At 31.8% G+C, this 13,319-nt stretch overlaps 1 protein-coding gene across 1 annotated transcript in view; it reads right to left on the bottom strand.

Moving 5' to 3' along the window:
- The window catches only part of SYCP2 (synaptonemal complex protein 2), a 55,620-nt gene that overhangs the window by 10,954 nt on the left and 31,347 nt on the right, over window positions 1-13,319 (bottom strand). Inside the window, exons 21-32 of the mRNA XM_036825166.1 lie at window positions 13,101-13,234; window positions 12,512-12,951; window positions 9,298-9,425; window positions 8,469-8,505; window positions 6,224-6,294; window positions 6,066-6,123; window positions 5,528-5,583; window positions 5,046-5,103; window positions 4,347-4,515; window positions 2,339-2,376; window positions 1,694-1,864; window positions 273-471 (exon numbers count right to left, since the gene is read on the bottom strand). Coding sequence (XP_036681061.1) covers window positions 273-471; window positions 1,694-1,864; window positions 2,339-2,376; window positions 4,347-4,515; window positions 5,046-5,103; window positions 5,528-5,583; window positions 6,066-6,123; window positions 6,224-6,294; window positions 8,469-8,505; window positions 9,298-9,425; window positions 12,512-12,951; window positions 13,101-13,234 — 1,559 coding nt within the window. The remainder of the gene's footprint in view (window positions 1-272; window positions 472-1,693; window positions 1,865-2,338; window positions 2,377-4,346; window positions 4,516-5,045; window positions 5,104-5,527; window positions 5,584-6,065; window positions 6,124-6,223; window positions 6,295-8,468; window positions 8,506-9,297; window positions 9,426-12,511; window positions 12,952-13,100; window positions 13,235-13,319) is intronic.

Genomic DNA, 13,319 nt, shown 5'->3' with positions numbered 1-13,319 from the left:
TATAATTTGTAAGTATACATTAAATATTTTCTATATTAAAGCATTTGGTCTTTAACTTCCTAACATGTAAAACTTCAGTGTCATAGTAATATTGTTCCCAAGTCTACTTAGCAAAGACCAAGTTCCTAGCATTAACTAGTTTAAAAATGAAGTTTTGATTACTGAAAATCTTAAACATATCCCTCAAAATTAGTTTCAAATTGTATTTTCATATAATTAGTTATAATAGAAAATTAATGAACATTCAACTAAAAGAAAAAAATGATACTGACATCTCATTACTTCTATAGATGATGGACTCCCAGATAAAGTTACAGGAGATAGATCAAGGCTATTATCTCTTATAGTATCTTTCAGTAGAGATGAGTTTTTCCATTCTTTTGATACATCCTCTTGTGTTTCGGCAGTGAAGGAATTCTGCTGTTTCTTTGGCAGTTTCATGGTTTTGCGTCTGGAATGGATCTTCTCCTCCTAAATGTATTGGTATCTTTCAATTATACTCGAATACAAATAATTTATACTTGGACACATAAAACAATTTAATTAAATTACATTGAATTATTTATTAAATGCCTTGTATCACTACATACAGGCATAACAGGGGCCTCAGCATGAGTAGTGAAAGACCTTCTAATATACAAGAAAGCATATGACAAATTCACAGGAAAATATTATAGACTATAATAAATATCCTAATAGATACAAATAAAATGCTATAACGGTTCAAAGAAGATGATTTCCAGTTTAGGGAAACCAGAAGGAGTTCCCCGATTTCATGGTACTCAACACGCTCAGGAGTCTGTAAAAGAAGATGGCAAGGGAACATACTGAGAGTATGGAGGACGACTGATATGAGCAAAGGTAGCGAGAAGCACAGGTCTTGTTTGGCAGTCACAGGTTATTCTATTTGACTGTTACAGTTCTGTGTATATACTGGGGAAGTGAGAAAATAAGCTTGGAAAGGTATTTCGATGTTTTGAATGTCTATTTGGAGATTTTCAGGGTTTTCCTTTGAAGAACGTAAGATGAGAGTTGGCTTGGTAAGATTTACCTAACTATTTGCATAGTAAATTAAAGTAGGAAGCGATAAGAAAATGTGGAGGTAAGTTATGAAGTCCTTAAGTTCTTCCAGGTAAGAGATAACAGGGGGCCATGGAGGTTTAATGATTTAAAATGAGAACAGTGTAATGATCAGAGACCTGCCAGACTCTTTTGAGTTCAAATCTTTTTTTTTTTTAACCATTTCCTAGCTGTGTGACCTTGGGTAAGTTCCCTCATCTCTCTAGAAGTCAGGGGTGAACAGAGGTGGGGCAGGGTATGGAAAGAACCTCATATCCAATATTTTTGCTTTCATTCAAGAAAAAGATCCACAGCTTCCCAACAGTCTGTAGTTTCTTGAAGCATAATTTTGGAAAGACCAAGTACTTCTCTAATTCAAAGATATTATCTTAAAGTTATAATTTTACTAGAGTCAAACATCTGTTTTGTAACAATAATGCCAACTTATTATAAATTTTAACATTATATTGCCTAAGGATCAATTTTTAGAATTGTTATATAAGTTTTCTCATATGGAAGGTTAAATCTTAAAAAGAAGGGACAAGATAAATCTGACATTCTTACAAAAATATATTTTATATTTAGTATTTTAAAAGGCTTTTAGAAACTATTAATCTGAATTGTATCTATTTACCTTTACTAGCACTTTCTCTTTAAATGAATGTGAAAATTCTTGTTCACTCTCTGATTCTGAATTTGAGAGATCTTTATAATTTTTTTTGGTTTCTGCGGCTCGTCGTGGAAGTCTCGTTCTCCCACCTGGAACTGTCTCATCTACCTTTTTGGTGATGTTTTTGTTGGGTGTCTTTAGGAGAAAAATTCCTGAATATATTAGATCAATATTTTGAGATACAAGCTATTTGCTACAAAATTGGCACTGTGACAAGATCTGTATATTTGTAGGAATAAAAAGATTCCTGATGAATACTTTTAAAATGACTGGATTTTATCTTTCCATTTCAAATATATCTTTATCACCTTTTTATCCTTATCATTAAAGCTCTGTGAGGCCTGATACATATTACGTAACTAAAGTAAGAGAGAGAGAAAGGAAAAGATATCAAAAATACCTACAACCACAGAATAAAATAGACTTAAAACAAGTCAACATGATTCAAAAAGGCAGAAGGTAGAAGTAAGTGTGCAAAGCTTGGAACAATTATAGAAAACAAGGAACTGATAACAAGGATAAAAGTATGAGGGGACAAATGATATTTTTTCATTACAAGGAGAAAAATAATTTTAAAGGGATGTTTGAACACAGACTTCCTGGTTTTACCATTTTAGATCTTGGCTGTCCCCTTTCCAAAGATGGTCCTGCAATTCAAGAAAATAAGGTTAAATTTTTCAAATAGATAAGAACTGACATTAAAAATTGTTAGAATACTTCTGCATGTAAGTTAAAATCATAAAAACAATAAGAATATACCTTTAAACTCATTCAAAAATTTAAGTTTCAAGATAAGACTAAACTGACATTGATAAACTTTTACAGTATAGTTCGGTACAACATGAATTACCAATTTCCCTTCTTCTCCTTTATTTTATAGTATACACTTTTAAACATACAAGAGAATATGTAACATACATTATAAAGTTACACCCATGAATCTACCATTCCACTAAGAACCAGATTATGAATAATACTGAATCTACTTTGTGTACTCCCTCTTACACGATCCTCCATATCCCCTCTGCCAAAAGGTCATCACTATGCTGAAATCTGTTTCTTAGTCACCTGCTTTTAAAGTTTTACTTCACAGATATATATCCCTAGACAATATAATGAACTTTATAAAACAGTATCACATTATATGAAATATTCTATGATTTGCTTTATTTTTCACCCATCATTATGTTTCTAAGATTTACCCATATTATTAAGAGTTGCTTCAGTCCCTATTCCCTTTTTTGCATTTCCAGGACAATTTCCACTTTCTAAATATTCACTGAAGCCTAAGAACTGGGCTTATCCCAGCCAAGGAAATAATAATGAATTGGGATTATCCAAGGTCTTCCTGGCAATAAACCAGCTCATACATATTGGCTCACTGTCATTCAACCATAAAAACAAAACAATTCACTCAGAAGTGTTCTATTTTAAGAGTATTTACTGACTTCAGTATTCTAACCTTTAATAACTTCCCATGTCATAAATGTCTTTACTTATACATCTTCCTACTAGACTATAAGGTCCCTGAGAGTATGTGAATCTTATCATGTTTCTCCTTGGCTTATAACACACTGCTTCAAAGTCCACACACTGTGACTAGACCCAGCCACATTTTTCAACATTTTACCACAAGTCTGATCTACATTCCAACTACCCCGATACTGCACTTCCTGAGTACACTATGCTATTTCCTACTGTCTCTTATATATATATGTTAATCCTATTACTTCTCTTCCTCATGTATATGATTGAACTCTCATCTGTTTTCAAGATTCAGCCTCATTTCTAAACACATGCCAAAGTTCATTTCCTATTTCCTCTATTTTTACTTCTTTTTAAGCCATCGTTCCCTCCCCCAACTCCCACAGGTCACTAACAATTATTTTTATCCTGAAAGAAAATAAAAACTGATTCCCTTAAAACAAATATAAATTTAAAAGCTCAGAGTTATGTTACCTTCTTTTAAAAATGGAATATATAAAATCTCTGTGGTTTAGTAAACACTGAAATTTATCTAAGCTATGAAAATGGCCATTATGTCTAGCCAAAAATGCATAACTCAAACTCTTATCCAGCTACTTCAAGAAGCAGAAGACCTATGCTAGGAAAACATTTTGTGAAAGATTTTGGCAAAAAAATTTCTGCAAGAAAATAGTTTTCCTTTCAATAAATTTTTATTGCATCTATATGAATTCCTAAAAAGCAGGGAGTGGGGTATTGTCCAAGCTTTGATTTTGTTTACGGTGCTGGGTTCATAAGTACTTAATACATTACTCACAGTAATTAGCTAAATAACTGAATAGTAGGCCATGAGTAGAGAAATGAGAGTGTGTCATGAACCAAAGATTATGATAAACCATATTTTGTGTCCCTAAAGATTCCAATAAAAAAGAAATTTAAATATAACCATATTACCAAAAATAATAAAACAAAAAGAAAAACTGCTGTAGCATTTTGGTGTTATTTACTTTCATACTTTTTTTCCTATTCAAAAGAGTATGTCATTATAAACACTATCTACATAACAAAAACACATTTATCAACCAACAAAGTATTTCATACAGTCGAAATGGTAAAATCATTTACAGCATTTCTCTAAAAAGTGATTTCTTACTTGATTTCCCACTTTTATGTTTCTTCACATTTTTATTTCTGCTGTAGTCTATTAGCTGTGGTTTTGATTTTGGTTCTCTTAGCCAGCTAATATCGGTCTTGCTGTCATCACATTTGTATTCTGTGTCAGTATCACTAAAGAGATTTTTCTTTTTATGATTAGTTACAGTCTATAAAAACAAAAAAACACAATCCTTGTAATAGATGAAGGAATCTGGCTTATTATATGTCATATAAAGGAAGTTAAACCAAAAAAATAAAATAAAATAAAAAACCCCACCAAAAAACTCAGAAAAACTAACTTCTCATTTTTTTTTTAGCACACTAAATCATCTATCTGGCATTAAGGACCTATCCAATAAAATCACTCAGAAATCCAGATCAGAGATTGAGATTTATATTTTGCTGTCAATGTTGTTGTTAATTAAAAGTTAAATCAAAACAGCTTACTTCCGTAGAGACAAAACCTAATACCATTGAAGAGAGTAACTAAGGTTGTCATATTTTCTATTACTAGATGATTACAAATAGCTCAGAGACCATAGGAAAAGTCAAAATAGGAACATGGATAATCTCCAGAGTAAAAAAAAAAAAATGATCCAAATATTTTTGTTTTCCAGTTCTGGGATAATCTTTGGCATTGAAAAATTAGTAAAAGAAATACTGATTTTAATAGACACATTAGGATATTATAACTTACTCTTTTATCTTTTGTTTTGAGAGACGGTTCAAGTTCATAATGATTCCTTAAACCTAACCTTAAACAAAAATATGCATTAATTTAAATCTTAATTACTTGTTTTCTTAAGGTAGCATGCAACTGGACAGTTAGACCTGGGTTTTCTGCAGACCTGGGTTTTCTGCCTTAACTCTTTTACTAAGTCCCTATATAAATGTGGCCAAGTCACTTATTCTCTCTGACCTCAGTTAATTATAAAGTAACAAGGTTAGATGAAAAGACTAAGTCCTTTCAGCTTCCAACTAATGTTAAGTGTACAGAATCTGCAAATTAATTTTAGAAGTAAATGCTAAAATGATAGAATAATAGTAGTTATGACAGCATTTTTATTCTCTCTTTTGATATGTTAAAATGTCAAACTGGGAGGAAATAATTTAAGAAAAAGAACAACTGAGAAAACTGTATTTTAAACTGATCCATCTAATTATAATAAAAATACCTACAATGTTATTGAACTATCCACGCAGGTTTCTCTAGCTGTAGCTTGAAATTCTTGGATCTATATTATGAATAAGCATTAAAAAATTTCTTAGTGTTAAAAGAAGGTAAACAACAATTAAAAGAAATTAACATAAAAACTTGTTTCTATAACTTCATGTAAGATGTGACAATAAAATTAATCTTACTAAAATGTTTTTATATTTAAGAAGAAAGCTAATAATATAAACTATATTAAAAACAAATAAGATTAAATCTGTTGCATCAGTAAAGAAAGTGACTTTCTTGTTGCCCCAGTTACTCATTTTTCTCTACTTCAGTCCAAAAGATTTGAAAGAAAACCAAAAATACCTAGGTTGGTACCAAATAAATTTTGAAGAATTTAATAATATACGTTAAAATATTTTAAAGCATATCTATAAGAGGATGGAAATTAGAAAACATGCTCTAATAACTGCATGGTGAATACAAAATAAATACTGAATAACTAAATACAAAATTTAGTATTTTGTACAAAATACAAACTTCTGATTTCTAGCTTACTCCAAGTTTTATAATAGGCTCATCAGCTCCATTCAAATTAAAATTGTAAACATCATTCCTGTAAAAATGAAGAGAAATATTAACTTCATTATACAACAAATAAATTTATTGTCTTCAAATATGAAGAAAACTTTTAAGATTTATGAAAACTTACTTACAATGGGCATTCAGAAGTAACATTAACAAAAGTAGTCTTCAACTGTCTATAACTTTTTTTCTGAACCTTTTCCTAAATACAGAAGAAATTTACATAAAACCACTCAAACTGGTATATTACTTGTCAAACAAATAACAGATGCAACTAAATTTTCATATATTATCTAGTTGTGTTTCTACTAATATAAATTTTACATTTGTGAGTTTCTTTATAAACATCCACACTTTAAAAAATATTGAAGACTTAAGTGTTAACTGAGAACATAATAGAAAGTATTACAAATCAAATACAAACGATCCTTATATCTTTAATATTTATTGACATTACTGGACATAGGTAAATGACCTCACTGGTATTCTACAAGCTGAATTTAAGTGATTCTAGGATCACAAAACAATCATGCTTCTACTTTTTTCCCCCAGAATCTCATTTGCTTTAAACTGTTAAATAGAAAAATTTCAGGAGAGGCTACGGTTTATGTAAAATCTCATGTGAAAGAGCCAAAATTGTATCAATCAACTAGTATTATTAGGGAAAGATGTGTGTACATTTATTCCTATAGCCCACTGCTCAAAGTATATTCAATCTGATCAAAAAGTAGGCAGAAAAGAAGTTAAATAAAATTTTAACATACTTAAGTGTGTAATTATGTTATTAAATTTAACTATAATTAAGTACACAAATATCACTGAATGATTGATTACTGATCAGAAACAATTAGAAGTCTAATTTAATATCTGGAAGTTGGAAATATTAAAACTAAAATATTCATTTTAGTTGTGATTCATCTTCAATTTTATTATTTCTTTTGGCTGTTTTATAATAAAATAGTTTACATTATTCCAAAAAGTTTATCCTTCAGTATTTTACTCCTCTAATTACTGATCTGACTTGTCCTTTCCAAAATGATTTTTACCATTGTTTAGATACATTTGCTCAATTCATCTTTTGCATGCCAGTGTTTGCTAAGTATTACCGAAGATCCAAAAATGAGCAGATATTAAAGAAGATACAAATGTGAGCAAAGGTCTTACTTATATAGGATACAAAGATGATTCTAAACAGTTGCATTCTAGTAGAAGACAGAAGAGAGAAAAAAAGAACTGCAATAGTTAATAAAAAGGTACAAAGACATTATCGCACAGATTCAGAATTCTTGCCCATTTGGATTTTGAGTTAGGGCACCTTAGAAAGTTTTCATAAAGAAGGTAGACTCTGAAGCAAGGCTTGCAAGGAGGAATAAAGTTCTGACAAGGAGAAAAGAGGGTGAAAGAACCTGGCGACTCGCTTCGAAGTTCTTTCCAAAGGGGGAAGAAAAAGAATAAACACTTAGGAAAGACACTTCAGGGAATCTCAATTTATTATGTTTCAGCTAAATAAGACATGTCTAGGGAACTAACTTTAGGAAATAAGACAGACTTTTAAGAGGTCTAGGGAGCCAGCTTAAGTCTCCACTTAATTCAATAAGGAGGGGAGGAGATATGGGGATATATGTATACGTACAGCTGATTCACTCTGTTATAAAGCAGAAACTAACACACCACTGTAAAGCAATTATACTCCAATAAAGATGTTAAAAAAAAAAAAAAGCAATAGAGACCAAAGAAGGATTCTCAATAAGAGAATGACATGATTGAAGCTGCATGCTTTGGAAAGTAATAAAGCTAGTATTGAATGTAATGAATGGATTGGCACAGAGAAAATACTAGGGACAAAAAGAATTACATAAAGGATATTATAATAACCCAGGGATTAGAAATTAGAGCTCAAACAAAAAAAATAGGAGTTGGCACAGGCAGGAGAGGGAAGACTCAAGAGGAACTTACAGAAGGTAAAGCTCAAAACTTGAAATTAACTGGAGATAATTGTGAGGAATAAATCAAAGATAATTGATATTTTAAACCTGGATGAATAATAAATGTTTTTATCAAAAATATGGACTTCAGAATGATCTTATTGTCAAGAGAGACGTGATAAGTTAGGGAAAAAATGGTACTGAATCATGTACCAAAAAGTAAAAATATCACACATGTATGTAAAAGAAGCATTTTCTTTGAAAAGTAGAACAGAAGTTTAGCGGGCTTTTCTGAGTACTTGCCACTAATCTGGTCAGTTGTTTAATCCATTTTTCAATATGCTGAAAACATTAAATCTACTTCCATCCTACTACTATTCTATTTTACTGTAAAGTCAAATATCATAGAGTTTGACTATACATTTGGTGTAGTTAAATACATGAAACTTACCTTACTGAGCTGTAGATCAGATTTGTTTGAAAAACCACTATAAAAAAGGTTTTGTCAAAATTAAAAAGGCAATTAAATGTCAGTAGAATGTTTTTCATAAAATCCATATTATATAAGGTAAAACATATTTGGATCACTAAGTCTACATTCAATATGCTACAAATAACTGATATGTAACAGTCCTAGTCTGATATTTTTGCAACTCCACACACAGTAAACAGCAACAATAAAACTTAAGTCTAAGTTGAATCACTCATGCAGCAGGAGGTGCCAGACGATTTAAATGAATGGTTCTGCCATGAGAGTAATTTTTTTCATGCCATATAAAGTCAGAATTAACTTAAACATGAATTAACTACCTGGAAGCCTATAAAGAAACATTTTATAATAAAAAAAAACCTTCAGAAAGATTGCAAACAAGGAATACATATATACAATACAAAATAACTCATTTCAGCTCATTTAAATTTCATATTTTATTAAGCAATATATGTAAATATATTTAGTCTTACTTATCACTAGGCTCAATAAATAACATTTCTAAAATGTCTATATCCTAAAGATTTATTTCTGAAATGGTATGCTGTATCAATATGGTACTCTTGATACTTTATAAAATGTAATCAGATACTAGAATGACTAATTTCAATTGTAGTTCCCTTTCTATATAATTTAAACAGATTCTATTTATAAAAGTAAATAAGTACCTGTGTTTTCTAATGGAAAGTTACATTATTTGGACATATGTTTAAAACTAACCTTAAAACTAGGTAAAATAATTTAGTTGTATCTCTCAGAAAAATATTCATTTCTAAATTTAAGGACATACCTGTCAATCAAAGACTCCTTTAATTTTCTTGTAGACTTTATGCCATCCTTTGGTTTGTATCTCTTATTAATTTGGCTTATCAAAGATTCTGCTGCATCACTAAATCCTTTCCCTTTTGACTCTTCTCTCTGAAACAATTTGTTAGCTACTTAAAAACTCTACCAGTTAACCTTCAAAGGAAAAAAAGGCTGAAAAGAACATTTAAGAAAAAATCTGATTCTATAAATAACTACAAAGAGAAATAAAAGGGGTCAGAAATTATTTTTTTTTTAAAAAGAAATAAGTTTAGGCCTCGTTAGGCATTACAACAACTTAGAATAAGTCTTTTAACATATAGAAATGTACAGAGTGCTTTGCAGCGATTAAAAAAAGTTTCTATCCATGGGTGAAAAAATCATAAAAAACTGAAGGAAACCAGAAGTTGGTTCTTTGAAAAGATCAATAAAATTGATAAGCCTCTAGCCAAGTTCATTAAGAAAAAATACAGAAATTACTAGTATCAGAAATGAGAGGCTATCACTATGGATCACATGGATAAATCACAAAGATAATAAAAAATATATTATGAACAACTCTATGCTCATGAATTTGATAACCTAGAGTAAATGGACCAATTCCCTGAAAGATAAATTCTACTAAAACTCACACAGGGAGAAATAAATCATCTGAATAGGCCTAATCTATTAAAGAAATTGAAACAATAATTAATACCTGCCAAAACAGAAAGCAACAGGCCCAGATGGGTTCACTGTTGAGTTTTATCAAACATTTAAGGAAGAATTATACAACTTTTCACAATCTTTCAGAAGACAGAAGCAGAGGGAGTACCTCCTAACTCACTGTATGAAACCAATATATCCTAATACCAAAATCAAAGGAATTACAAGAAAGGAAAGCTGTAGACTAATATTTCTTATAAACATAGATGCAAAAATCCTCAACCAAAAATTTAGCAAATTGAATACAATAATGTATAAAAAGAATTATGTACCCACAACCAAGTGGAATTAATTCCAGGTATGCAATGTTGATTCAACATCTGAAAATCAACTAATATAATCCAGGCTAAGGAAGAAAAGTCATATGATCATATCAGTAGATGCACAAAAGCATTTGACGAAATCCAATACCCATTCACAATAACAATTCTCAGAAAACTAGGAATGGAGAATATCCTCACCTTGATAAAGAACATCTAAAAAAAAAACTACAGCTAACATTATAAATTAATGGAGAGAAACTAGATACTCTCCCACTAATATCAGAAACAAGGAAAGGATGTCTGCTCTCACCACTCCTATTCAGCATCATTCTAGAAGTCTTACTAATGCCGTAAGACAACAAAAGGGAATACACTACATACATATTGGGAAGGAAGAAATAAAACTGTCTTTGTTTACAGATGACATCACTGTCTATGTAGAAAACCTCAAAAAATCAACAAAAATATCCTTGGAGCTAAAGAACAATTATAGCACAATTGAAGGATACAAGGGCCTTTCTTCAGAAAGAAGAGAGAATAGCGTACTAAGAATCAAGAAGAAAGTGACCCAAAAGGATTTGGTTCAAAAAGAAAGTAGCCAAATGAGGCAGAAAAAGGGAATTGCAGGTTAAAAACAAAATAAAGAGTAGCCTGGTCAAGACAAATGAAATAATAACTAATTATATACAACAACTGCAAAATTAGCTACTAAATATTTTACTTGCACACTAAGATGCTCCAATATATGAACATTTTACACTGACTCTAGAAATTTGGCCACCCAGGTATTAGTAATACTCTGGAAGATAAATGAAGGCCTGTACAACCTGGATCTCTTAAGGCATAGTGAAAAAGCGATTGCATTACTGGCAGTGGAAATGTATTCTGATTAGAAAATTTTCTTAATCTGCATCTTGGTAGCAATGACCAAAGAAAAGGTTTATAACTTTAACTGCTATAAAAAGTAAACTTTCAGTCTCAAAGTATGGTGCAAACTAGCTAAAACTCTCCTGGAGATTTTCTACAGATGATTAATTTGAGGAAGTGGAGTCTCCAATGAGGACAAGCAACATTTACAACGGAAGATAAGTCTCCTCCACCCCACTCCCATACTTTCTTGAAAAACCTCGTCAAACTTTAAGGCAATAATCCAAGAAATGTTTCAGATGCTACTATGCGCAAAGCTGTGCTAGGCCATGCAGGAAAACAAACATTGAATAAAACATAGTCTTTACACTCTAATAGGTTAAAACAGGGGGAAAGAACACACAAAATAACCATTTATTAAAAAAGAAAGGTAAGCACCATAAGAGAGGCACAGACAGTTCTATATGCATGTTCCGAAGAATCTGAGGGACAGAGTGGGAGAGACCCAACAAGAGGAGACAAGGAACTGCAGGGTTCATTCATGCTATACCTATTTACATGCCAGCTATGTGCCAGCAGGCACATGGGTTCTATCAGGGCTGGGACGGGGGAGAGGTCAGAAAGGTGTTCAGGAGGCATGCACTCTCAGAGTCTAAGCTTGAATTAAAGAACATGGTATTACTAGTGGTTACCAGTGGGGAGAGGGGAGAGGGAAGAGGAGAGGGGCAAGATAGGGGTATGGGATTAAGAGATGCAAACTACTAAATATAAAATAGATAAGCAACAAGGGTAAATCGCACAGCATAGAGAAATACAGCCATTATTTTGTAATAACTTTAAATGGAGTATAATCTATAAAAATATTGAATCACTATATTATACACCTGCAACTAACGTAATATTGTAAATCAACGATACTTCAATTAAAAAAAAAAAAAAAAAAAAGGACAGGGTAGGGCTTCCCCGGTGGCGCAGTGGTTGAGAATCTGCCTGCTAATGCAGGGGACATGGGTTCGAGCCCTGGTCTGGGAAGATCCCACATGCCGCAGAGCAGCTGGGCCCGTGAGCCACAATTGCTGAGCCTGCGCGTCTGGAGCCTGTGCTCCGCAACAGGAGAGGCCGCGATAGTGAGAGGCCCGCGCACCGCGATGAAGAGTGGCCCCCGCTTGCCACAACTAGAGAAAGCCCTAGCACAGAAACGAAGACCCAACACAGCCATAAATAAATAAATAAATTTAAAAAAAAAAAAAAAGGACAGGGTATTACAAACACTAAATTTGTAGCAATCAATCAAGCTTCTTTCACTTTATGTTATTAAGTAGGCATATTATGGGTGTGCAGAAATAAAACACACTGAAAGCTCACCATTTTTTTTTGTTTCAAATCCCAGGAATTAAATTCAGATGTCAATCTTTTCCCTGATTTTCTATGACTTTTTGCATTTTTTCTAGGAGAAGGGCTTTTATCACAGATAGCAGTATTCACATCTTTTGACAGTGTGTATTTCTTCCTAGAGATCACAGATTCTTCAACTGTCTTATTTAGGAGAACTGATTTAAAAGTAGTTTCAGATTCAATATGCCAATCACTCTGCTTTGTATTTTCAATATTTTTCTCCTCCAAATGTTTAGAATGATTCAGTTGTTGTTGTTTGTTTCTTTTGCAAACTTCTACTTCTGCTTTATGTATTTTGTTATGCTGCATTCTTTCTTTCCCATACTGCACCTTTCCCATTTCCTGAGAATTATCATCAGATATTGAAGAGGATGATTTCTGTTTAGTAAGTTTTTTGTTGATAACAATATCTAGTGGGAAAATGAGAAATTAATCCTTATTAAATTTATAAACTGATCATATACAAAATTTGTTAAAACCAAAATAGTTGTTAAGATATTTCAAGAAATGAGTATTTCCTTGAACAACTATTTTATATACAGAGAAAACTGTGTTTCACCTTGATTAAATGTGCCTCCTGATGAAGTACTTGCTCTTTGGTTATTACACAGATTAATATTTGTTACAGGTGTCCAACACGCCCATTTGGAGTGCATTTTATTTCCACAGATGTTGTCTAAAACACCAGGTGACCTGCAAAATAAATTCATTTGCTTATCACAAAACATTAGCCTATGACTCTGATATAAGGCCTTGGTTCTTTTTATTTAGTCAATGT

This window comes from Balaenoptera musculus, chromosome 15 (assembly GCF_009873245.2).
Source record: "Balaenoptera musculus isolate JJ_BM4_2016_0621 chromosome 15, mBalMus1.pri.v3, whole genome shotgun sequence".
Classification (NCBI taxonomy): domain Eukaryota; kingdom Metazoa; phylum Chordata; class Mammalia; order Artiodactyla; family Balaenopteridae; genus Balaenoptera; species Balaenoptera musculus.
This window is presented reverse-complemented; position numbering and strand designations above follow the sequence as displayed.